At 33.2% G+C, this 21,267-nt stretch overlaps 5 protein-coding genes across 14 annotated transcripts; 4 read left to right on the top strand and 1 right to left on the bottom strand.

Moving 5' to 3' along the window:
- The first annotated feature begins 249 nt into the window (after positions 1–249).
- LOC117234734 (stabilizer of axonemal microtubules 1) lies at positions 250–5,506 on the top strand. Of its 6 annotated transcripts, none has more exons than XM_033496253.1 (12): positions 251–1,517; positions 1,609–1,672; positions 1,960–2,022; positions 2,097–2,141; positions 2,331–2,480; positions 2,747–2,936; positions 3,224–3,375; positions 3,574–3,855; positions 4,029–4,218; positions 4,367–4,607; positions 4,749–4,823; positions 5,092–5,506. In XM_033496253.1, exons 1-11 carry the CDS (start codon positions 1,495–1,497, stop codon positions 4,777–4,779), a joined length of 1,431 nt encoding a protein of 476 aa, XP_033352144.1. In that variant the 5' UTR covers positions 251–1,494; the 3' UTR covers positions 4,780–4,823; positions 5,092–5,506. The 6 variants fall into 6 exon arrangements, with proteins under 6 accessions (XP_033352122.1, XP_033352144.1, XP_033352136.1 ...); XM_033496245.1 differs by having other exon boundaries at positions 5,022–5,506; XM_033496231.1 differs by lacking the exons at positions 4,749–4,823; positions 5,092–5,506 and adding an exon at positions 4,658–4,716 and having other exon boundaries at positions 250–1,517; positions 4,367–4,618.
- Positions 3,861–6,589, bottom strand: LOC117234774 (peptidyl-prolyl cis-trans isomerase-like 1). 3 transcript variants are annotated; one of them, XM_033496315.1, is made up of 6 exons: positions 6,466–6,584; positions 6,169–6,302; positions 6,007–6,096; positions 5,729–5,836; positions 5,386–5,505; positions 3,861–4,576 (listed from the first exon to the last, which is right to left on the bottom strand). In XM_033496315.1, exons 1-5 carry the CDS (start codon positions 6,534–6,536, stop codon positions 5,390–5,392), a joined length of 519 nt encoding a protein of 172 aa, XP_033352206.1. In that variant the 5' UTR covers positions 6,537–6,584; the 3' UTR covers positions 3,861–4,576; positions 5,386–5,389. The 3 variants fall into 3 exon arrangements, with proteins under 3 accessions (XP_033352206.1, XP_033352214.1, XP_033352196.1); XM_033496323.1 differs by lacking the exon at positions 3,861–4,576 and having other exon boundaries at positions 5,294–5,505; positions 6,462–6,589; XM_033496305.1 differs by lacking the exon at positions 3,861–4,576 and having other exon boundaries at positions 5,294–5,505.
- LOC117234766 (mid1-interacting protein 1-B) lies at positions 6,566–8,810 on the top strand. 2 transcript variants are annotated; one of them, XM_033496295.1, is made up of 2 exons: positions 6,566–6,635; positions 7,979–8,810. In XM_033496295.1, the coding sequence occupies exon 2, from the start codon at positions 8,046–8,048 to the stop codon at positions 8,559–8,561; it is 516 nt and encodes a 171-aa protein (XP_033352186.1). In that variant the 5' UTR covers positions 6,566–6,635; positions 7,979–8,045; the 3' UTR covers positions 8,562–8,810. The 2 variants fall into 2 exon arrangements, with proteins under 2 accessions (XP_033352186.1, XP_033352176.1); XM_033496285.1 differs by lacking the exon at positions 6,566–6,635 and adding an exon at positions 7,510–7,655.
- A 170-nt stretch (positions 8,811–8,980) lies between these two features.
- LOC117234723 (activin receptor type-1) lies at positions 8,981–12,994 on the top strand. Of its 2 annotated transcripts, XM_033496208.1 has the most exons (8): positions 8,981–9,097; positions 9,208–9,295; positions 9,591–9,769; positions 9,852–10,092; positions 10,166–10,434; positions 10,839–11,479; positions 11,567–11,798; positions 11,912–12,994. In XM_033496208.1, exons 2-8 carry the CDS (start codon positions 9,229–9,231, stop codon positions 12,047–12,049), a joined length of 1,767 nt encoding a protein of 588 aa, XP_033352099.1. In that variant the 5' UTR covers positions 8,981–9,097; positions 9,208–9,228; the 3' UTR covers positions 12,050–12,994. The 2 variants fall into 2 exon arrangements, with proteins under 2 accessions (XP_033352099.1, XP_033352110.1); XM_033496219.1 differs by lacking the exon at positions 8,981–9,097 and having other exon boundaries at positions 9,158–9,295; positions 9,578–9,769.
- A 6,558-nt stretch (positions 12,995–19,552) lies between these two features.
- Positions 19,553–20,147, top strand: LOC117234588 (osteocalcin 2-like). The gene is made up of 2 exons (XM_033495971.1): positions 19,553–19,866; positions 19,958–20,147. The coding sequence occupies exons 1-2, from the start codon at positions 19,553–19,555 to the stop codon at positions 20,145–20,147; spliced, it is 504 nt and encodes a 167-aa protein (XP_033351862.1).
- Positions 20,148–21,267: the final 1,120 nt, after the last annotated feature.

Here is a 21,267-nt window from a genome sequence, read left to right as displayed (position 1 = left end):
ACATACAACATGTTATGTACATAGTAATGTTGAAATTACTTACTTTTTTATATACTTGAGTCTTTATTATAACAAGCGAGAAATCAAGTTATTTTCCAGTCCATTACGTTTTAAAGAAAAATGTTAAACGTATACATATCACATACGTACGTATATCCATACTATGTTGTTAATTTTGTTAGTAAGAAAAATAGTACTTGCAAAATAAAATTAAGTACGTTCTTATTATTTACAGGTTTAATTTTAAAGAACTCCGAAGAAATTACTCAGAATGAGATAGAAAAGTAAAGTTACAATTTCACCAGTTGTGAGTTTCTTGGACAACGCACTTACCGATTGAACAAATCATCGTCTTTTACATATAACTTATAGTGTCAGTTATCAACAGAAGAGGCTGCTGCAATAAAAATGCAGCTCTACTTTTCAGTAATTTGACTAAAACAACAAAAACGTTCTATAAATTGATAGTCAACTAATATTCCCAGTTATAAATTTCGATATCTTTCTTTCTCTCCCAATATGTACGTTTTAAACATTAAAACTGCGAACTCTGTAATTCGTTAAATCGTGCGTATTCCATATGGTAACTATAAGGAAAGTAAAATTCGCGTTGAGTTTAATCGCATATCATTACTTTGCCACTGTTGTTTGCCGCCCTGTTTACACAGGGCTTTTGGCGAGTGGCCAAATTTCTCGTGTCTCGTTTAGTTTTTGGAACGTACTTCCCGAATTTAGAGGAGGAAGCGAAACGCTCTGGCTTCCATACAGTGTGAATCAGAGTTCAGATCTCGCGTATCCCTTTGCCAAAGAACCGGTCGGTACACTCATCGGTATTTATTGAGCGTCAGGCGTCCTCGTTCATTCTGATAAACAAATCATTTTCATTGTAAAATCTACGCAATCGTTCTTTCTGAACAAATTCTTTATTTATTTTTTTCTCGAATAGCAAATTTCAAAAGCGACTTGATTGCCTGAACCCTCTACTTTTCAAGAGTATGGCAAAAGTGGCCTTCCGTGAAAATTACGCAGCGGATGTTAATTGCCCTCCTTTGACTTTTACGTATTATTTCATGATTAAACGCTCGGGTATCGTACGTTTAATAGGAGAAACGATAAATGATACAAGTAGCATGTTGTAATTTTATACACTGACAAATTGTACTTCTTTCCGTTGTAAAAAAGAAGCGAGAGCAATAATTGTACCTGAACGTTCAACAAATTTGTCGATGCTAGGAATTTTTGATTACAAAATTTCATCGTACAATTTCATTTATAACGTAACTTAAAGAATTATGGCAAATCGTTTCATAGCCTACTATGGTATGAACTTTTTACAATGCGATATAATATAAAACCACTGACTTCTGATATAATCGTCCACTATTTCTTTTTTGATATTAATATTTTTTAATCGTTTAATTAAATGAAAATATATTTTATTCTTTCAGTTTCAGAAAGCAACGCTATTTCCTATTATGAAAAGCCGTTATCATCATGCAGATCTGCACTATCAATCCGTGAGCTGATATAATATCTTAAATAATAAATTGCATTGAAATTTAATTTATTGGAAATAACGATATTTCTTAACATTACAACGCATCGTAGGCCTGAGTGCAAGCAACAACAACAACAACGACAATCAGTTATTGAGGAAAGAAGTAAAATTAAGGTAAGTTAAAATGAAACTTTGGAACGGATTAGGTTAATGCATATGAAATATCATTTCCTCAAATAAAACTTTCATCTATGTTTCAGATTTTTAACAATTATCAATTTTACAATTAAAGAATGCTTGAAATTATTTTTAGAGTTTATACCGAAATAATTTAATTTCCATGATTGCAAGAGTAGAAACAATGCTATATGTCATATTTTAATGTTTGAAGCATTTGCATATATGCAAAATAATATTAAATATTCGAAACTAAGAAAAACATTTTGCTTACTGTCTTTTAGATAAATCACGATGATTGCTGTAACTGCTGCTGCTGTTGTACAACTCCACAACGTACATGCTATGTAAGTACGATTAAAATATATATAATTATTTTTATTTTGTACGATCGTTGCCTTAACAATTCCGTTTACTATAGAAATATGTGCAACCAGAGATACCAAAGTCCTTTGCCCCAATCCGTGTAAGTATAAAGCCTCGATTAAGATAATAATCTTTATATTACGTATTCTTCATTCGTTATCCGCAAACTGCAAAAGTTTTTTAAATTTCAGGTTGTTTCTTACACATTTGTTTATACTCCTTAGACATTTCTTTCTTTCCTTGATAACACTTTATTATAATACAATTCACCTAACAAATATTATTTCAGCATTATTGGAAATCAGGTATACCAATGGATAATAACACTACATACCGACTCTCCTATTGGGAGTGCCCGAGTGCTCCTGTGGATCCTATCCTGCCTCGAAATTGGTTAGCGACCGGAGATGGTGAAATATCAGACGAAACAACATATAAAGTAAGACGTAAAAAATAATAATATCCTTAAAGTGGGAAATATATTTTTTATTCGATGCAGGATTCAAAACTATATGATTTTTTGTAACCGAGTAATGTACATCAAATCCCTTTGCCCTAATAGGGTCATCATACACGCGTTCGTCGCTCTTTCATTGTAAAGATCTATCGATCCTCGCTTGAGATCGATTAGCCATTTGAGCTTTTCAATTTTGTTCGATATTTCTTTCATGCGTAATATCTGCACAAATTTTCGACATGTTTCAGAACAGTTATTTTGAACACTTATGTGTGAAACCTGAATCACCCTGTATACCTTGTGAGAAACAATGGCTCGGTAGAGGTCCTATACAGGATGTTACGACTCAAAAACATGACTATACGTGGAAGTCTATACCACAAATAGAACCTTATAAAGCAGAGAATAATTTATACTGTGCACCTGCACCGTTACTCGGTAAATACAAGCAGCATTAGAAGTTGTTACATGTAAATACTAATTCAAATGTTAAATGCATTATACTATATACTGGATATATATATGTATGCGTTTCACGTTCATTGTTTCTATTCTTACATAAAATATCTTCCCTTCTCAATTTTTTACGTTTATCTTCTACTTGTCCCGTAGAGATCTAACAACCCTACACAACAAACTCTAACAAAATTCAAGACTCGGCTTGTACCGTAACGGTGTACCGTTGCAAATTAATTACAACTTTGGTACGAAATTTGATGTTTCAGATGATACAACATATAAATTAAGCTACTATCAGTCTGGTTGTAATCTACCTGCGCTATCTTACGCTCCTATAAGAAAATATGTTAAACCAGATATTCCAATGGAAGACCATACAACGTACAAACTTAGTTATTGGCCAAATGAATCTATGAAGGTAGTAAGCATATTATCTTAGATGTGATATTTTATATTATCATAACAAGCCAGTCTTTGTCTGGCTTTGCAAACGAAGGATAATACATGGTAAAACCAGCGATGCGCTTTCACGGAAAAACTATTGTTCAGCGTACAATGTATACGCATTTTTATATATTTTTCTAACAATACTTTCTTCTATTCTTGTATTCTTTAGGAGGAACCTTTATGGCAGAGAAAAGAATATTCGCCACCTGTCGAACCGATGGATGGGTGCACAACTTACAAATTAAGTTATTGGCCACATTCGGAAAAAAGACGTTCACCAATCATACTTCAGCCAACTGATAACATTCTAAATGCTGGTTGTTGCACCGAGGATAACACAACTTATCGTCTGAGTTACTTTGGCTGTGGAGGAGATAAGCGAACTCCTATTCGGCAACCTAACAATATTCAGTTTTCGCCTTGTTCTCTGTCTTATGATACCGTTCATCGAGTATGTAAGATATGAAATTTAAATATTTTAATGTTTTTTAAATTGTCTTAAAAGACACTAAAAGTCATATTTTGTACAAGTCATATATGTATTCATTTCAGCATTTCAGTATGTGTATATGCATATGTATATATAATAACGAATATGTAACATATGTATATGTAATATTTCAGATGAGTTTCTTGGGCAACTGGTGTGTTAAACAAGATCCACCGATTATACCTTGCGATAAACAATTTTTAGGTAGAGGGCCCATACAAGAGGTAACCACGCAAAAACACGATTATACATGGAAGAATATACCATTAGAACCAGATGCTCGTCGCGCAGATAACCTTGTTCCTGCGTGTACACCTATAGAATGCACGTATTACAAATGCATTGTCTATTTTAATAAACAGCAGCAATATTGGTTTATTTATTAACATTTTTTAATGGATAATATTAACATTATTATCCTTTATTATAATATAAATCTACAAAGTTTGATCGTTTGATTGATTGTTTACAGGTTGTACTACTTACAGACTTTCTTATTTAGAGAATGATCTTAAATCGTTAACACCTATTCATAATTACGCACCAGTACGTACATGCTGCTTACCAGATGTTCCAATGGAAGCAGAAACTGTCATGCAGCTGAGTTATCAGCCTGTGGAGTGTGCGGATAAAGTTGAAAAACCATGGAGTGAGAGACCTCCTTACCAACTTCCAGTCACTCCTATGGAAGATAATACTACATACAATAAAAGGTCCTCCATCTCACTTAAATTGCTTGTCGAACCGCGATCGAAGATCCAAATGCTTTACGAACGATCGAACGAACAAAAAAATAATTTAGTTTAAATATATATTAAAAGTCGTATTTATGTAAATTATGACTATTTTTTCAGTTACATTCCGCCTGGTACATTGTGCCTGTAATTCTGGCATATTTGCATGCCTATTTCATCAGCAAAAACATTAAGGTAAAAATTTAGAATACTTTAATAGTATATTATACCATTAAGTTACATAGATTATATGTAATAATTATATGTAAATATGAAGAAATGTGTTATGTCGTAATATACTCTGTTATGATACTACTAATTTGGCTAAACTATCAATACAAAGTGTAAAAGCATAGGCAATTATAATCAAAGCATTCTACACTCTATTATTAGAATACAAATTACACGATGATAGGCGGAATGTTAAATTGTGCTACATATGAAGCATCTGTTCTATACACAGGTGATACACATATACAAGAAAATTGACAGTATGCATTCTTCGAAGGACAACATCAAAGTGACTGAGAATAAAAATTAAGCTTGAATGGGGTGAGTCTGAATGTTCTACCTTTTCTTTATAGACGTATCTTTTGTATCGTAAACTTACATGTACCATATGAGTAGTACGACTAGTGAAGAAAGTGAATTTTAGAATCTAGTACAAAGATGTGATCGATATTTTATTACGTACAAAATATTACGTTGCAGGCAAGTTTTAAAAGTAATAAATACAGACCATCAAAAGTATGTTTACTTTATTATGCATTCCTTATGGATCCTTTTACAATTTTTATGTCATCAACGGGTCTGTCATTCTTATCAGTTTCCACTAATCCAATCCTTTTCACTATTGTCATACCAGAATGGATTCTTCCTGTTAATGAAAAAGAAAAAATGTAAACAAGAATAAAAATATTTTTAAGCTCTTTGATGTTTGCAATTATTAAAGTACAATGTTAAACTGAAACACCAATATCTATAATTTCTATGATTAACTATAATTTGCATTCTCTGTTCTGTATCATTAGAACAGCAAAAATATTTTGAACGATCATAAATTGAATAATTCGCAAAATATATTTTTAAAATTTACTTACCAAAAATTGTATGTTTTCCATCAAGCCACTGTGTTGGTGCTAATGTAATAAAAAACTGTGATCCATTAGTGTTTGGTCCTGAATTAGCCATGGAAACAACTCCAGCACCTAAATCCAATATAATTTTTTTCCATAGAATATTAAACTTGATAATGGTACATATTAATATAAGTTTTATTGAAATATCCTATGACAATATCAGATTATAATTTTGTCATTCCCACAAGTTTTTATAAATCATAAAAATAAAGATATTTGTGTTAAATATATAAACATACCGGTATGTTTTAAATCATCATGTATTTCATCATCGAAACATTCTCCATAAATAGACACACCACCTTTCCCAGTTCCAGTAGGATCACCACCTAAAACAAAATAAAATATCAAACTTTCTGAGCTAATATGAGCGGAAGTTGTTAACTAAATCAATACGATACCTTGTATCATAAAATCTCGAATAATTCTGTGAAATTTTGTTCCATTATAATAACCACGTCGTGTAAGTTCAGCAAAATTTCTACAAGTAATTGGTACATGTTTCCAATAGAGTTCTATCACTATTTCACCCATACTGTAAAAAAGAAGATTATAATAATATAGAAATATTTGCATAATAATTGAATTAAAATATCATAATATGGTAATATACTTTCTTATTTTTACAATTATTATTATATTTTGCAAAATTAAAAAGAACAAAAAAGAAATAAAAGTGGTAATTAGTATATACTTGCGTTGTTTCAAATGCTACGAATGGTGGTTGCCAGTGTTTATCCGGAATACCAGATATATTTGTGAGAGCCATATTAGAATATATAATGATATTTCGTATAGTGTTTATTCTTCCTTCAGGGGTAATCTAGTAAAAACAAATAAGGCTAAATTTTAATCTAGCGGATCAAAGGTTATTAACTTTTTTATTTGTAATTTCGTAGTTTTAAACATGTAGAATCTGAAAATGCAAGTTTTCACGTTTCATAATTCTTGCATATTTATAATCCTAATAAAATTCACGTTTTATAACCATTACTCTTTACAACTTTATGAACTCTAACAAAATGTTCCAACAAGTATTTATATCATTTTATTCATAATACATTTACAACAATTGCCTAACTTACTTTATACTGTACATAAATTTTAAACAAGAATCTGTTAAAGATAATAAAGATAATAATTAATTACCGTTGGTTGATTATATCGATAAGATAAAGAGTAGTACCACAGTTATACATATGTCATATTACTGCATGTATGATATGACATATATATATATAAACACGATGTTGTTACGCTATCGCATGAACTTAGCTTTGTATTCAGTGATATCGAGATGTGAATCAGAAGCGAAATTTGAAATTGTTCATGAAATCAAAAAATTAGAATTATTTAAGATTCTGCAAATCTTTTTAATCATTTTTTAATACAAAAGAGCATACAAACATTTGTATAAATCGTTATAATTGAAACTAAAGTCACTAGTTGCTTGCTTTTGAATTACAGCTTGTTTTGTGATAAATAATTTTTTTTATATTGCCTTTGCAAACAAGAAAAATGTATAAACCTTATCACTATCAGTTAAATTACTGTTCAAGTTTACGGGGCATTCTATAATGATCAAATGTCTATCTTTTTTTTCTAGAGTATAGAATTACAATATCATACAATATTGCAGGAAGTAGGATATGTTAATTGTAGCTGGGAGGAAATTTCAATATTTATTGTGACCTGGGAACCTTTACTTCATTACCTATCATACTGAATTCATTGGAATTTACTTTTGTCACTCTGTTACAGTGGTAAAGTTGGTACATTCACATTATTGTTGTAAGAGCTCTTATCCAATGCATTAGTTATCTTTTCATTGTGTTTATTCTACTATTTTTATTTTATTTAAAGTGTACTGTGAAATGTCATGCAAGGGGTAAGTGATAGTCTTTATAATATAATAAATTATATCTACAGCAGACTAATGATTTGCAATAAAAATAAATTTATTGCAAAATCAATTTGAAATAGAAAGTTCGATGTAGACAAAATTATTAATTACTCAGCCATTTTTTTCACAATTTAATAACACCGACTCAATTAATACAATACTTATACATGTTTTGAAATAACGTTACAATACATGCGTTTTATGTTCATTAATCGATAAATGCGTTATAATCATTGAATTATGAAGTAATCAATAATGTTTTCACTTGCTCCCTATAATCACTATCACTATCTATACTTCTGTTTTAGGGCAAGTCTTCAAAAATTAGCCAAACATGATGTTATTGGATTTAGCAATAATTCTATTTTGAATAGCATGGAACGATTTATTCAAACAGTGTGTGAGATGGAAAATACGATTTTAATTCCCAGTCGACTTCTAGATTTAACAGTAGGCGATTCACAGGATAGGCTTCAGTTAGGGGACAAACGTAGTTCTATTATCAACGCAACTTTGGCTAATACCAATTTGTATCACCTTTATAACGTCATTAGTCAAATGAAAATCGAGATCTTATGGTCACAGAATTGTATGGATAATTTTCAAGAAACAGAGAATGATTTTGTTGTGTCAGCAGAAAAATTAAAACGCGCTAGGAGTTCGAGTAGTACGTCGATGTATAGTATGCAAAGTATCTATACTTCATCTAATTCAGAATCCGATACTTTTATTGAAAATAATTTTGGAGCGGAAAATGAGAACGATGTTAGTGCTACTGCACAGTCTTTTAAGAAGCATTTACATGGATTACATCGTAACATACAAAAGATGACACTGGCTGCTGAATATTTGATACTAAGATATCAAAATGTTATCGATCATCAAACATGATCGTCTCTTGAACGGTTGAAAGTATGTTAAATATATGTATTAATTTTATTTAGCGAAATATTTAAACAAATATCGGTACTGGATAAATTGTACACATTGCATACATGCACATACATTGATATTTAATGTACTGTTTTTGAATTATATTTATTAAACATTAAATAAAAGTTAAAATTTGGTCTTGACCTCAACTATCACGTCATGATGATACAAGTATGTACCATTAATAATACTAGTTCGATTGTGTAACAGGCCTTGATGTTTCCTTGTCATATATGTACTGATAATTTCAAATTTAGCTCCAAATCTATATATCGATATTACTAAACAAAAATAAGCTAAATTCATGCTATTAGGGTACCACATTACATATATATATATGTGTGTGTACTTTATATATGTATATATATATATACATACAATATACGCATTTGGACGCATCATATGAACGGAATAAAACGATAGTAACGACATCTGTAGATATTTCTTTTTTTTAATATGAAAATAAAATACCGCCAATTCAATGTTGATCGCATGTATGTTAAATTTTTCATTCATGTTGTAGAAATATAGAAGTTACTTTTAATTTCATTGTAGACAGACACGTATAAAAAAGAATTTTGAAAAAGTGTCGATTTCATTTTAGCTCCTCAATGTTTTGACGTGCATGGCAATGGCGGATTTTATGTTTATCACATATTTTATATTATCGTTGATACTCAAATTATGTCCAGGTGGGCAATATATTTTTCAATCAAACAAATACTTTATGCTAATGACAAGCTAACAATTCAGAAACAAAACGTTTATTTTCTTCTTATTTAATGTTTCATACTAGCATCTAACACATTTATTGCTATTCTTTCAATTGAATTTTTTCTAATCTTTTTTTGTTGATTTGGCATTATTATTCAATTTGATGCACATTTATCTGAATAACTGCATACAAGTGTGCATATGCACTAATTATAAATAATGCTTCATAATATCTTGAAATATATTTCAATGGTTAACAGGACTCGTTTTTAGGAGAAGAAGAGAAGTTTTCTTTATTAGAAAATGATTTTTCTGTTGAAAGTGAAGAATCACAAAAGTCTATAGATACTATGGCTTTTAATGGCAGTTTGACTGGGCAGCAACGTTTTAAATGTCATATTTGCGAGGGACCAGATTGCTTATATTCTGAAATCTGCTATAATGCAGTTACTGTAATATCTCTTGTAATATTGTATAGAAAGTCATTAAATTACAGAATATTAGGGAAGTAATGTATGTTTTAATATTCGATAGTGTTGGAAATCTAGAGTAAGACAACCAGATGGTATAGAAAGTGTAAGTAGAGGATGTACTTCGACGATAGATCAAATGTTATTAATATGTAATAAGCAATTGCCACCACGTATTATTCAAAGTGTTACTAAAAAGAGGCATGTAAGTGGACCCTCACGAGGTGTACAATATCATGTTGAATGTTGCCAAACAGATTTTTGCAATGGCGGGCCATTTCCAATATTACATGACTTTAATGGAGGTAAATATTATACGCATAATTCCATCTTTTTATTTATATATATTTTTTGTACAAATTATGTTTCATTTTTTAGATGTTGTTGAAGAAGATTATGCAGTTAAGTTAACATTGGCAATTTTGGGTCCTGTGGTTGGATTCTGTATTATTGCTGGAATAGTGCTGTTTTATTTATTGGTATGTAGGACTCGTAAAAAAAGGACATTGGCTGCAAGGCGTAATAAACTTGTTATAGATTCTGAAATGGAGTCATCTATCCTACATTTCTCATTTTCTTCTCCAACATCCACTACGTATCATTCTCATGAACTAAAAGCAACTGCAGCTGGTGATAGTACACTAAAGGTATGATATAAAATATTACCTGTAGTAGTTCAAGTTCAAATATAGACTAATCTGTCTTCATATATATGTATATTTATATGTTTATTGTCAGCTATATTTATAGCATTAAGAGAATTTTATTATATGTAGATACAATTAAACACAGCGATATAAGCTTTTTCAGGAAAACACAAAATAATTAAACAAATAAACATAAATATAGGTATAATATGGTTACATGTTTTCTGAATTCTTTTTTATGCGATTAAACTACGAATTTGTACGCTTATTAAAAATTCATTCATTTCATTTTAGGTTCAGAAATATAAAAATTGATTCTCTTTTCTTCCTATTACATCTTCTGCTTTATTTCGTAATTTTCATATTTTAAACGTAAATATTATATAAATTGTATATTGAAATAGGAATACTTGGATGGAAGAAGCTTAACTAGTGGATCAGGATCTGGTTTACCATTATTGGTGCAAAGAACATTGGCTAAACAAGTGGCACTAGTGGAATGCCTTGGTAGCGGTGGTAATGGTGGATTTGGTGGAGAAGTTTGGAGAGGAATATGGCATGGTGAAAATGTTGCTGTAAAAATATATTTTTCACGAGATGAAGCAGCTTGGGCTCGTGAAACAGAAGTTTATTCTCAATTGCTACCATCGAGACACGATAATATTCTCGGTTACGTCGGAAGTGATATGACAAGTAGAGCAAGTTGCACTCAACTTTGGCTAGTGACTCATTATCACCCGATGGGCTCGCTTTTCGATTATTTAAATCGAACACCTCATTCTTTGACACATCATCAAACACTCAGTATTTGTTTGAGTATTGTGAATGGATTGCTTTATCTACATACAGAAATTCATGGAACTAGAGGGAAACCAGCCATGGCGCACCGTAATCTCAAATCTAAAAATATTCTTGTTAAAACTAATGGTAGTTGTGTAATTGCTGATTTTGCATTAGCTGTAACGCAAGAACGTTTGGCTACAGATAGAATCGATTTAAAACAAGGTACAAAACGATATATGAGCCCAGAGATTCTTGAGCAAACGTATGTATTACTTTTAATTATATTTTTCGAACAATAGCTTTTTAATAGTTGTCTCGTTAAATCGCTAAACTAAAAATACTTCTTTAGGATAAACGTCGAATGTTTGGAGAACTTCAGACGAGCTGATATATACAGTTTAGGATTGATACTATGGGAAGTTTGCAGGAGGTGTATAAGTAACGGTGTTGCATTAGAATATGTAGCACCATATTCTGAATGGCTTTCTAATAGTCAAGAACCTTCTATCGAAGAAATGCGAAAATTAGTATGTTTGGATCAACATAGACCACCTCTTCCTAACAGATGGCATTCTGATCCAGTATGCATTTAATTCATTAATTTTTTGCTTTAGAACTTTCTTTTTTAAAAGAATGAAATGTGAAAAGATTGTTTTCTTAGGAAGACATCAAAATAATAATATATATTTTACAGACATTGGCTGGTTTGGGGAAATTAATGAAAGAATGCTGGCATGGAAAACCTGCAGCGCGACTACCTGTTCTTAGAGTAAAAAAAACACTTGTTAAACTGGCAGCTAATGACACACGTGTCCATTTGTCCCTTGATTAAGTAGCATGTATGGATACGTATTATTTTATGCAGATATTTATTAGTACGAAGAAAATAAGCTGCGTGGCTTGTTCTGTAAATTTATTTCTTCTTTGCAAAAATGAAGGACAATTATATAAAGTTTGTGCTACTCATTTACTTTATTATAAATATATTTATAATTATCTTGAGTCGAAAGATGATACTTGAGGCAAAATGAAATGAAGTCTTATTTCATATGATTCTAATATTGTATATTACGATTTATAGGATAATATTTGTGTAGTATATTATGTGTCCTTGTATAGTGTATTTAGTAGTTAAATTAAAAAGAAATATTTTTTTGTTAATTACTACTATTGTTAGTTTCTAGTACCGTAAAGCCTCAGCCGTCTCAAATAGTCTAACTAAGCTGGCGAAGAATATGTTCATCGCTTTGTGAAATTATCTAGTATAAATGAATATTCATTTATATCGGATATTTTAATTGGGTAAATAAGTTACCACTCTGTTATGTAAAGAATGAAATTTCTATCATTTTTATTCTAAGAGAATTTTTAAACTACTCGAGAGAAAGGGAGATGCGATCATCTATTATTGCCAATGGCTGAGAATTATTGATGTGTTCATTATAATTAACGTGCTTAATTAGCTAGATTATTTACTGTAATTATAACATAATAACTATAACAATTGATAATTCAATAAATAGTTGTTATAATTGTAGTAGCAACTATAAATATAAGTGGTAACAAAATCTTTATCAAAATAACAATAGATTTTTTATATCACATATATATCAATCACTAGGAAATGTTTTGCAGGTGGTAACAGCTATATATTCAAAACGTTAATAAACAGACGAGACTATTAGTACATATATCTTTTCGGCATAATATTATTTTTATATGACATGTATGAATGTTAACAAGATTTGTAATAAAAGTCATAGTTAGTGTATCGTCATCCATGTAAAAAAATTTATTCACGAAATTCATCAATATTTCGATTGTTTTCACTTTTGGCGTTCTATTTTTAAATAGATCTGTTCTTTCTCCTTAGAATATTTCTTGTCGAATGTTCATCAACATCAATTAGTGAAATTACTGTGAAATGTAGATGTTCTTATGACAAAAATATTGTCGCGAGAAAAGTATTAATAAATAACCGATATAGTAAATATCCAATAATAGTATTTAATGAATAATCATTATAAATTAGATATCGAAGAAAAATAGATGAAAAATTTAGGAGAATACTCCAATACATTACAAATTTAAGTTATCAAACTGAAATAACGAGTAATTTAAGTGTTAAATTTCTTAGCGCGCTATATCTTACGAACAGGTGACGCGCTATTATCACTTTTTAAAAGGGAATTCAATTGCTTTACCATTTAACCTCAATTCTACCCCTCTACAATCCTATTTAACAATCTTATTCCTTGTTATTTCCAAAAAAACGAACTTTGAAAAATTCAGAAGTGTCTCGTACGATCACATCTCAAACGTAGACAAATGAAGGGGAATGTAAGTAAACAGAGGGATAGCGACGCATCTGCGGGTTTTTCTTCGAATCGATCAAATCGATCGGATGAGATATGGGTCGTTTTCATCGTTTTATTTATTCGTCTCTCGTGGATACAGAATGGTTTCGGTATAGAATTTTAATTACAATATCCGACATTATTTTATAAAAGTAAATACAATTGTATATCGTTAACAATAATAATACGCGTAAGTCGATTAACACACGCTTCAAACGTCAGCTAAAGCATTCACGTTCACCGTATAGTTACAACTATTACGTTCACACTTATTAATACAATATTAATTACAAAGGAAGCCGATCGCGAACGCATTTCGAGGCTTATGTACAATAATAATTATGTATATAGAAGCAGAAATCTCAAACTCGAAGGAGTTGTAGGCCTTTCGCGATCGCACGAGCGGCGAGCATTTTTCTCCCCAATAGCTCGCTTTCGGATTTATAGAGATTTTTATCGATCGACGCGTTACACTCGCTTCGCGATCGTCCTCCGAGCTTTCTTTTTTCTTTCCTCTCATTCTCGATCGCTAATCTAGATATTCCAGACGAAAACCAGATCATTGTACACGGAATTAACTCGTTTACCTTACGATACATAATTCCAACCTGGCACGTTTGTCGCGAACCGAATGCTGGCAAACAGGCAGCCAGGGAGAAATCTGGAAAGACAGGCAGATAGCCAGCCAGGCATGCAAGTTAGGCGGGTAGTATGCAAGCAGGCGCACGGACGGACAGACGGATATAACTATATATTAAATAAATAAATAAATAGATACACTACCATCCATACTGTTCTCTTTAATTAAAGTTAAATTGGTCTATTTAGCATTTTTCAGTTTTCAAGATACATAAAAGAATAAAAAGAATGGCATTTATAGCGATTTATACTTTAACGAACGTAGGCAATGAAACGGAATTTATTTTGGATGTTTTATAGATCTTTGCATATTGTATACACTGCGTGCACTTTTGTACCATCAAATTTTCCATAAATGCATAAAAATCTGCAGTTTAGTTACAGCAGTTTAGTTTACACGCTAATTAATCAAGTCCAAGTATATTCAGTCTCGTAACGTACATTAAGTTTTGCATTTAACATTGCTTTCGTACAATTACCAAAATAGTGGTAATATGAAAATGAAACGTAGATTCTGTTAAAGAAACGCTCTATCAGAAAATGAGCATACGACGGGAGGTTCAAATTAGACGAAAGACTTTCGTTTGAATTATATCCTATATATTTGCGATAACTTGTAAATGTCCAAAATAGTCATGGACGGTAGTGCAGATACAATGCGTTTAATAATTATAAAACTACCCAAGAATTTTCACTTTTTACATGGAGGCTCGATCAAGCGTGAAAAAAGAAACGTTTTATTATCATTTAATATGAGGTGAAAAATAGAAAAGTTATTATTTGTGTTGTGCTTGTAAATAACATTGCTAGCCATTTGATTCTGTATCTTTCGCCTGTAGAAAAATTGAAAATCGTAGGGTGGTTTCGTAGTTATGAAACGCAACGGAGAAAACAGAGAGAGAAAGAGAGAGAGAGAGTCTCGAGAGAGAGAGACAGACAGACAGACAGACAGAGGAGATAGAGAGAGAGAGAGAGGAGAAGGCGCGTAGACTTGGTGTCAAGCGATTAACTAGTGAGAAGAAGAATAGAGCAGATAACAAGTTCAAGCCGGTAAGATGGTTTCAAGTTGCTTGAATTCAAGTCGTTTGTATTGAAATAACTCGATTAATCAGAACGAGGTATGAAGCAAGAGCGAAATTTCGGGGATAATTGAGAGGATAGACGAGGAAGCTAGCGACGAAGATGAGTCGACTAGAAAAGAAACGTGGATAATTTGCACCAATTACCACATCTTGTACAATGTTTATTTTCCAGTGGAAGTCGGGTTACTTGCACTCAAAAGACTTGATTTCGAGTAACTTGACTAATCTGAACGAGGCACGACGATAATTTATCGCGATAGTCGCTCTAAGACAGAATGAAATAGATTTCGCGTAGATGGAATCGATGCCGATTGAACGTGTGCGAGAATGTCTATGGACGTCGGATGAAATGAAAAAGGAGGAGGGAAAGACAAGATAGATTTTTTGGACGCCGGTTTACGGGCGTTGAAAGTCTCGAAAGAAAGGGCTGCGAGATCGAAATACGATTAATCAATGGCATGGAATATACGTGTACAAATCTTGACGATCGGAATATTTTTGCGTAATAACTTACTAACGAATAGTATTGGCAAATATCGGACGAGTTACAAGTGGTAAGTGTTAGATTTCTCTTTTAATAGTTTCATAGTATTTTGTCAAATGGAGTACGGTGAGGTATGTTATAATTATAGCACGGGAAACTGGTACGAATAACGAACGACTCTAAAATGAACGAATGCTATAAGAGTAATCGGAAAATTGTTGGTGATCGACAGTGTTCTTTGGTAACGTGTCAATCGTCGGATTCGATTTCTGCGTAGAAAAAAGAGAACGACAATCTCGATAAGGACGCGTTCGGTCAGTTTTCCGAGAACGCGAACAAAGCAGCGTAGTTGCGTAGCGTTCTCGAATTTTAAAGTTAACTTTTAACCTGTCCTACGTGCTTTTTATCAGCTTTTTATCAGATATACGTCAGATTTAAAACGAAAAGAAAGTGCACACACTTACGAGCGCCAGTGTATCGTACGTACAGTGTATCGTATACATCGTCGAAGTTGAAAACGATGCAACGAGATCGCCGCCAATCGCGAAAAGGACGCGGTAAATAATTTTTAACGCGAATTTTGCCAACTCTAGCTGCACTCGTGTCTTTTTCTTACATTCGCAAACATTCGTCTTCACCGTCGTCGTCCTCGTCGTTGTCGCGATTAGTTAGCTTTTTACCTACTTTCTCACAACTATCGCTGCTGCCGCTGCTTCTCATTCTCTTTCTTCCGCTTTCATACCCTGCCACCTCTCTACCCTATCTACTGTTTCCTTTTCTTCGAACTCGTTTTCGCTATTCTGTTCGATACGTCGCGTACGATAACAGCGCGAATAAGTACGCTTCACGGATCGAACGACGCTCCTGCTCGATCGTCGATAGGGCAACGTTTTTCTTCCTAACATTTCCTTCCCTTCTTCTTCCTTTACACCTTACCAGTTGTTTCGCAAGCATTTCGTTATTCGTGGTAAGCCGGTATACGCGTTGCTCTTACGGTACGAACAAATTGTCATAAGGCACTTTGAATCTGCATCGCACAATACATAGAGGATCGATCGGCAGGTTCGATCGCGAGTTCCATCTTTCCGTTGTTGCGGAAGACGAGAAGGAAAACATGGTAGATACGTGGATCGATCGGTTGTACGCGGATATCGCGACACGATACACAGCCATATCGCGATCGATCAGACTAGTCTCTTACCGAGTGAACAGCTGCAAGCGCTAAGCACGTAGAAAGGAGAATGAAGAAAAAGAAAAAGAAAAGGATAGCCGATCGATAATTGGTCGATTTTTCTATTATTTTGTTGCTCGACTAACAATAAGAAGACGAGTCGCCAGCCACTGGCTGGCGGATGCCTTTCTTCGCATTTGCCAACGTACCGTTCACGTTCTCTTTTTGCTTGGAATTATCTACATGCATAGAAGGTAGTATTCGCTCGTTAAGTACACGGCGGGGTTGCGAGTGCAAGCGAACGAGGCTGGCACCTAACGGGTATCGTTAGATTCCGAAGGGATCGGCTTGCGAGAGAAAAGAATCGAGGAAGGTTGTAGCCGCGAGTACGATAAACAAAAGGCGATCGTTGAAGCGTAGATTCGCTTTGTACGTGACTTTGGTAATTGGAGAAATTAATCGACGATAAATCGTCAACGCATCGCGTATAGCGCAGCGTTTCGCATTCGACGGATTTCTAGTTTCGCTATGAAAAGGCAATCTCGTTGAAGAATTCTACTCTTCTCCCTGGCGCCGTAACTAGCACGCGATTAGCAAATTACTTTTCGACGTTACAAGCGACGTTCGCCGTTCTTCTGGCTCGCAGTCGATCTTCGCGTCATTTTCATCAGGCTCGAATCTCTATCGTTCCTACGGCGACTATCGCCAACCATCACATTCCTATCTTATGTATGGACGTAATATCTCTACGTTGCTGAGAAATCAACCATATGCCACGATTCGTACGAAATGTTTGTCTCCATTCGCTCGTCCTATCATTCTATTCGCTCTATTCGTCTTCGTTTATTCATCGTTATTTGTCATTATGGTTACTGGAACCTCATTTTCTCAATTTCTTTCTATCTTCACAGTTCACAGAAACTCACAACGCACACTCGTTCTTCCCTGGCTCGCATTCTTCCGTTCTCTTCTCCTTTCCGTAATCGCTAGAATCTTTTACTTAAATTAACCAACTTTGACGACTTTGTGTGTATACGTGCAAGCATTACTTTGACAAGATAAAAAAACTCGCTTTCAGCGAGGTAAAGGATGATTATACAGTATGTTTACAAGTTTCCTTTCTCGTGAATTAATGTATTATCTATATAAGCGATCTATATAAATAGGAACGATAAGAGGTATCATTGTTTTAGATCATTACCGAAGATACAAGGACACTGATTGAGATGACAGATCGAGTAAAAAGTATCGACTTCTTGCTTCTTCGTTATTCTTTCTTAAATCGATAGCGAATAGTTTGGATCTGCGTGGTTGCTTATTCTTCCCTATACTCTTTTCTTTTTTCCCTTGGAAAAACCTTAATCTAGAAAGGATAGACTTAATTGCTTTCGGTAAAAGTTTTACAACCGAACACATTTTCATCGTCGTCTCTTACGAGCTATTATTACTTTCGTATCGTAATTATTGTTACCACTATATCATCATCGTCATCATCGTTATCGTTAATATAATCAACGTTATTATTATCGTTATACAACTATACTCATTATTATCGTAACGGCTATTACCATCGATATCGTTATAATTATCGTTAATCGTAGTACTAATAGTACCAATAGTAACAGCAGTGGTAATAGCAGCAGCAGCAGCGGCAACAGCAATTTTAGTAATGATAACAGTAACAGCAACAGCAGTAGTAGTAATAATAGCAATAGTAATAATAATAATAGTAGTGGTAATAGAGTAATAGTAGGAGTAATGGTACTAGTATTAGTAGTGACACTAGTGGTAATAGTAATAACAACAGCATCAGTAGTAGCAATAGCAGTAGCAGTAGTAACAGTAATAGTTTTAGTGTAGTGGTACGTAATAGTAGTAGTAGTAGTAGTAGTAGTAGTAGTACGTACGTACGTAATAGTAGTAGTAGTAGAAGCAGTAGTAGTAGTAGTGGTAGTAGTGGTAATAGTAGTAGTAGTAGAAGCAGTAGTAGTAGTAGTAGTGGTAGTAGTAGTAATGGTGGTGGTAGTAGTAGTAGTAGTAGTAATAGTAATAGTAATAGGAGTAACAGTAATGGTAATAGTATAGTAATGGTAATAGTAATAGTATTAGTAATAGTAATAATAATAGTAATAGTAGTAGTGATAGTAATAGTAATAGTAATAGTAATAGTATTAGTAGTAGGAGTAGGAGTAGGAGTAATAGTAATAGAAATAATTATCATAATAATACTAATTTTAACAGCACGAACCATCATCATTCTTGCTGTTATTATTATTATCATCATCTGATCATCAATAATATTCTTATTCTGACTTTTCTTATCCTTATTATTGTACTTATTATCATTAGTATTGTTATTATTGTTAATATTGATATTAATATTAATACCGGTAGTACTATCGTTATCATTCTTGTTATTATCATCGGCATTATTATTGTTACTCTTCTTTATAATAAAGTAGTTAATAAACGCAGTCCTTGAGCTTGTTAAAGGCTTTGCGGAGACCCTTACGTGCTCCTAACATTTCCACCGAAGAAAATATTCTTTTCGAAAAATGAAAGAAAGATCAAATGGTAATAAAGGTGATAATAGACGTATCAAATGTCAGCGTTCCAATGTAATGGGAATGGCGATAGTGGTAGCAGTAGCAGTAGCGGTAGTAGTAGCGGTAGTAATAGCGGTAGTGATAGTAGTAGCAGTGGCAGTAGTAGCGGCAGTAGCAGCAGTAGCAGTAGCAGCAGTAGCAGTAGCAGCAGCAACGGTGGTAACAGCAGCAGCAGCAGCAGCAGCAGCAGCAACAGCAGCAGCACCAGCAGCAACAGCGACAGCAACAGCATTAAGGCCAGCGATACTACTAATAATGGATTTACTAGTAGCATTGATAGGACTAATAATAACAATCTTTTTTGTCAGGGGTAATGATGATAGAATCGACGATGGTACTGATTATAATGGTACAAGTATTATTTCATAATACTATTGACAGCAGAATTAGAATAATTGTAGTGTAGTTGAGATGATGGTGTTTAGTAATGCTAGTGATAATAGTAGGAGAACGATGGCGGCGATGGTGGTAGCGATAGTGGTAGCAACGATAGCGATAATGAACAAAAGTGACCAATGGACTGGTAATAGTACTGATAATGATAAAGGAATTGACATTAGCAATAACGCTGGTACTAGTAATAGTTATTAGTAGTAACAATAGCGGTGGCGATAGTTGCGAAAGCAGTAGCAGCAGCAAACAGCGGTGACAGTGGCATTGATGACAGAGTTGGCGATAACGATAACAGTAGAGGCTGAAGTAATTGGAAAGGAGAAAAAGGAGAAAAAGGAGAAAAAGGAAGAGTTAAGGAAATAATGGTAATGGTAATAATAATCGTAGTTGAAGAGAAAACAGGGGCAGTTAACGAAATATTCGTTATCGATACTGGAAATGTGTTTGTCTAAAGTTGCTTTAAATCTTACTTTGGACGCAATCAGTTTTTTTTTATTTTCTTTTTCTCGCTTTTGTAGTTAGGCAAACGACGAAATGGCGAAATACTTTGTTCTTCTTTCGTTCCCTCATTCGCTTTCACCGATACACGCACACGTATTTTCTTCTTCTTCTCTCTCGTACTCGCTCTCGCTCTCGCTCTCATTCTTTAATAAAAAATAAATAACAAACTATTAATAACTCTTAAATAAACTACCCTCATTGTAGTATTTGTATTTCGTCTACACTTTCTCCTCAAAAATATCCTTTCTCGTTATTACCGAATCATCGGTTTGATTCCCGAAAGAAACAAACGCGACTGAAATCGTATCGGATAAACAGGCAATCTTTTACATCGATTCGTTTAAATTAATTAATTATTTACTTGCCATTCGAAAGCTTTGTACGTACTACTATCTTCGTTTCTTCCTAATCCTTTACCTTTTCCTATCAAATGACATTTTACATTGTCTTTCTTTCTCTTCTCTCCTCGTTATTGCTAGTATAGTCCAATCAAACTAATCAACACGAATAATTATATGACTTTCACGTGGATTTGCGTATGCGTGTATATCTCTCTATTCCCTCTCAATTGCTACATTTTCCTTTTCTCTCTTCTATCTCCCATCGCTATTATACTTCTTCCATCCTCGTATCGTCGCGTTCTTCTTCGTCACTTGCTCTCTCTCTCTCACACACACACACACACACACACACTCTCTCTCTCTCTCGCTCTCGCTCTCAATCTTGTAATCGTTTTGTTCGTTTAAATATTTATGCTTTATCGTTAAATTAGTACATAGACTTTTAGTAATGATGCAAAGATACATATTTTAATAAG

This window comes from Bombus vosnesenskii, unplaced genomic scaffold (assembly GCF_011952255.1).
Source record: "Bombus vosnesenskii isolate JDL3184/JDL3185 unplaced genomic scaffold, Bvos_JDL3184-5_v1.1 scf7180000013263, whole genome shotgun sequence".
Taxonomy (NCBI): domain Eukaryota; kingdom Metazoa; phylum Arthropoda; class Insecta; order Hymenoptera; family Apidae; genus Bombus; species Bombus vosnesenskii.
The sequence above is the reverse complement of the archived record's forward strand: the minus strand, read 5'-3'. Positions and strand labels throughout refer to the sequence as shown.

Coding starts and splice junctions, on each gene's coding strand:
- LOC117234723 (XM_033496208.1), top strand. CDS start 9,229: ATGGCAATGGCGGATTTTATGTTTATCACATATTTTATATTATCGTTG. Junction 9,770..9,851: donor TCTGCTATAATGCAGTTACT/GTAATATCTCTT, acceptor AATATTCGATAG/TGTTGGAAATCTAGAGTAAG. Junction 10,435..10,838: donor CTGGTGATAGTACACTAAAG/GTATGATATAAA, acceptor ATATTGAAATAG/GAATACTTGGATGGAAGAAG.
- LOC117234734 (XM_033496231.1), top strand. CDS start 1,495: ATGCAGATCTGCACTATCAATCC. Junction 3,376..3,573: donor GGCCAAATGAATCTATGAAG/GTAGTAAGCATA, acceptor TGTATTCTTTAG/GAGGAACCTTTATGGCAGAG. Junction 3,856..4,028: donor CTTATGATACCGTTCATCGA/GTATGTAAGATA, acceptor GTAATATTTCAG/ATGAGTTTCTTGGGCAACTG.
- LOC117234588 (XM_033495971.1), top strand. CDS start 19,553: ATGTCAGCGTTCCAATGTAATGGGAATGGCGATAGTGGTAGCAGTAGC. Junction 19,867..19,957: donor AACAATCTTTTTTGTCAGGG/GTAATGATGATA, acceptor GAATAATTGTAG/TGTAGTTGAGATGATGGTGT.
- LOC117234774 (XM_033496315.1), bottom strand. CDS start 6,536: ATGGCTCTCACAAATATATCTGGTATTCCGGATAAACACTGGCAACCA. Junction 6,097..6,168: donor TCGAGATTTTATGATACAAG/GTATCGTATTGA, acceptor ATTTTGTTTTAG/GTGGTGATCCTACTGGAACT. Junction 5,837..6,006: donor TGATGATTTAAAACATACCG/GTATGTTTATAT, acceptor TATTGGATTTAG/GTGCTGGAGTTGTTTCCATG.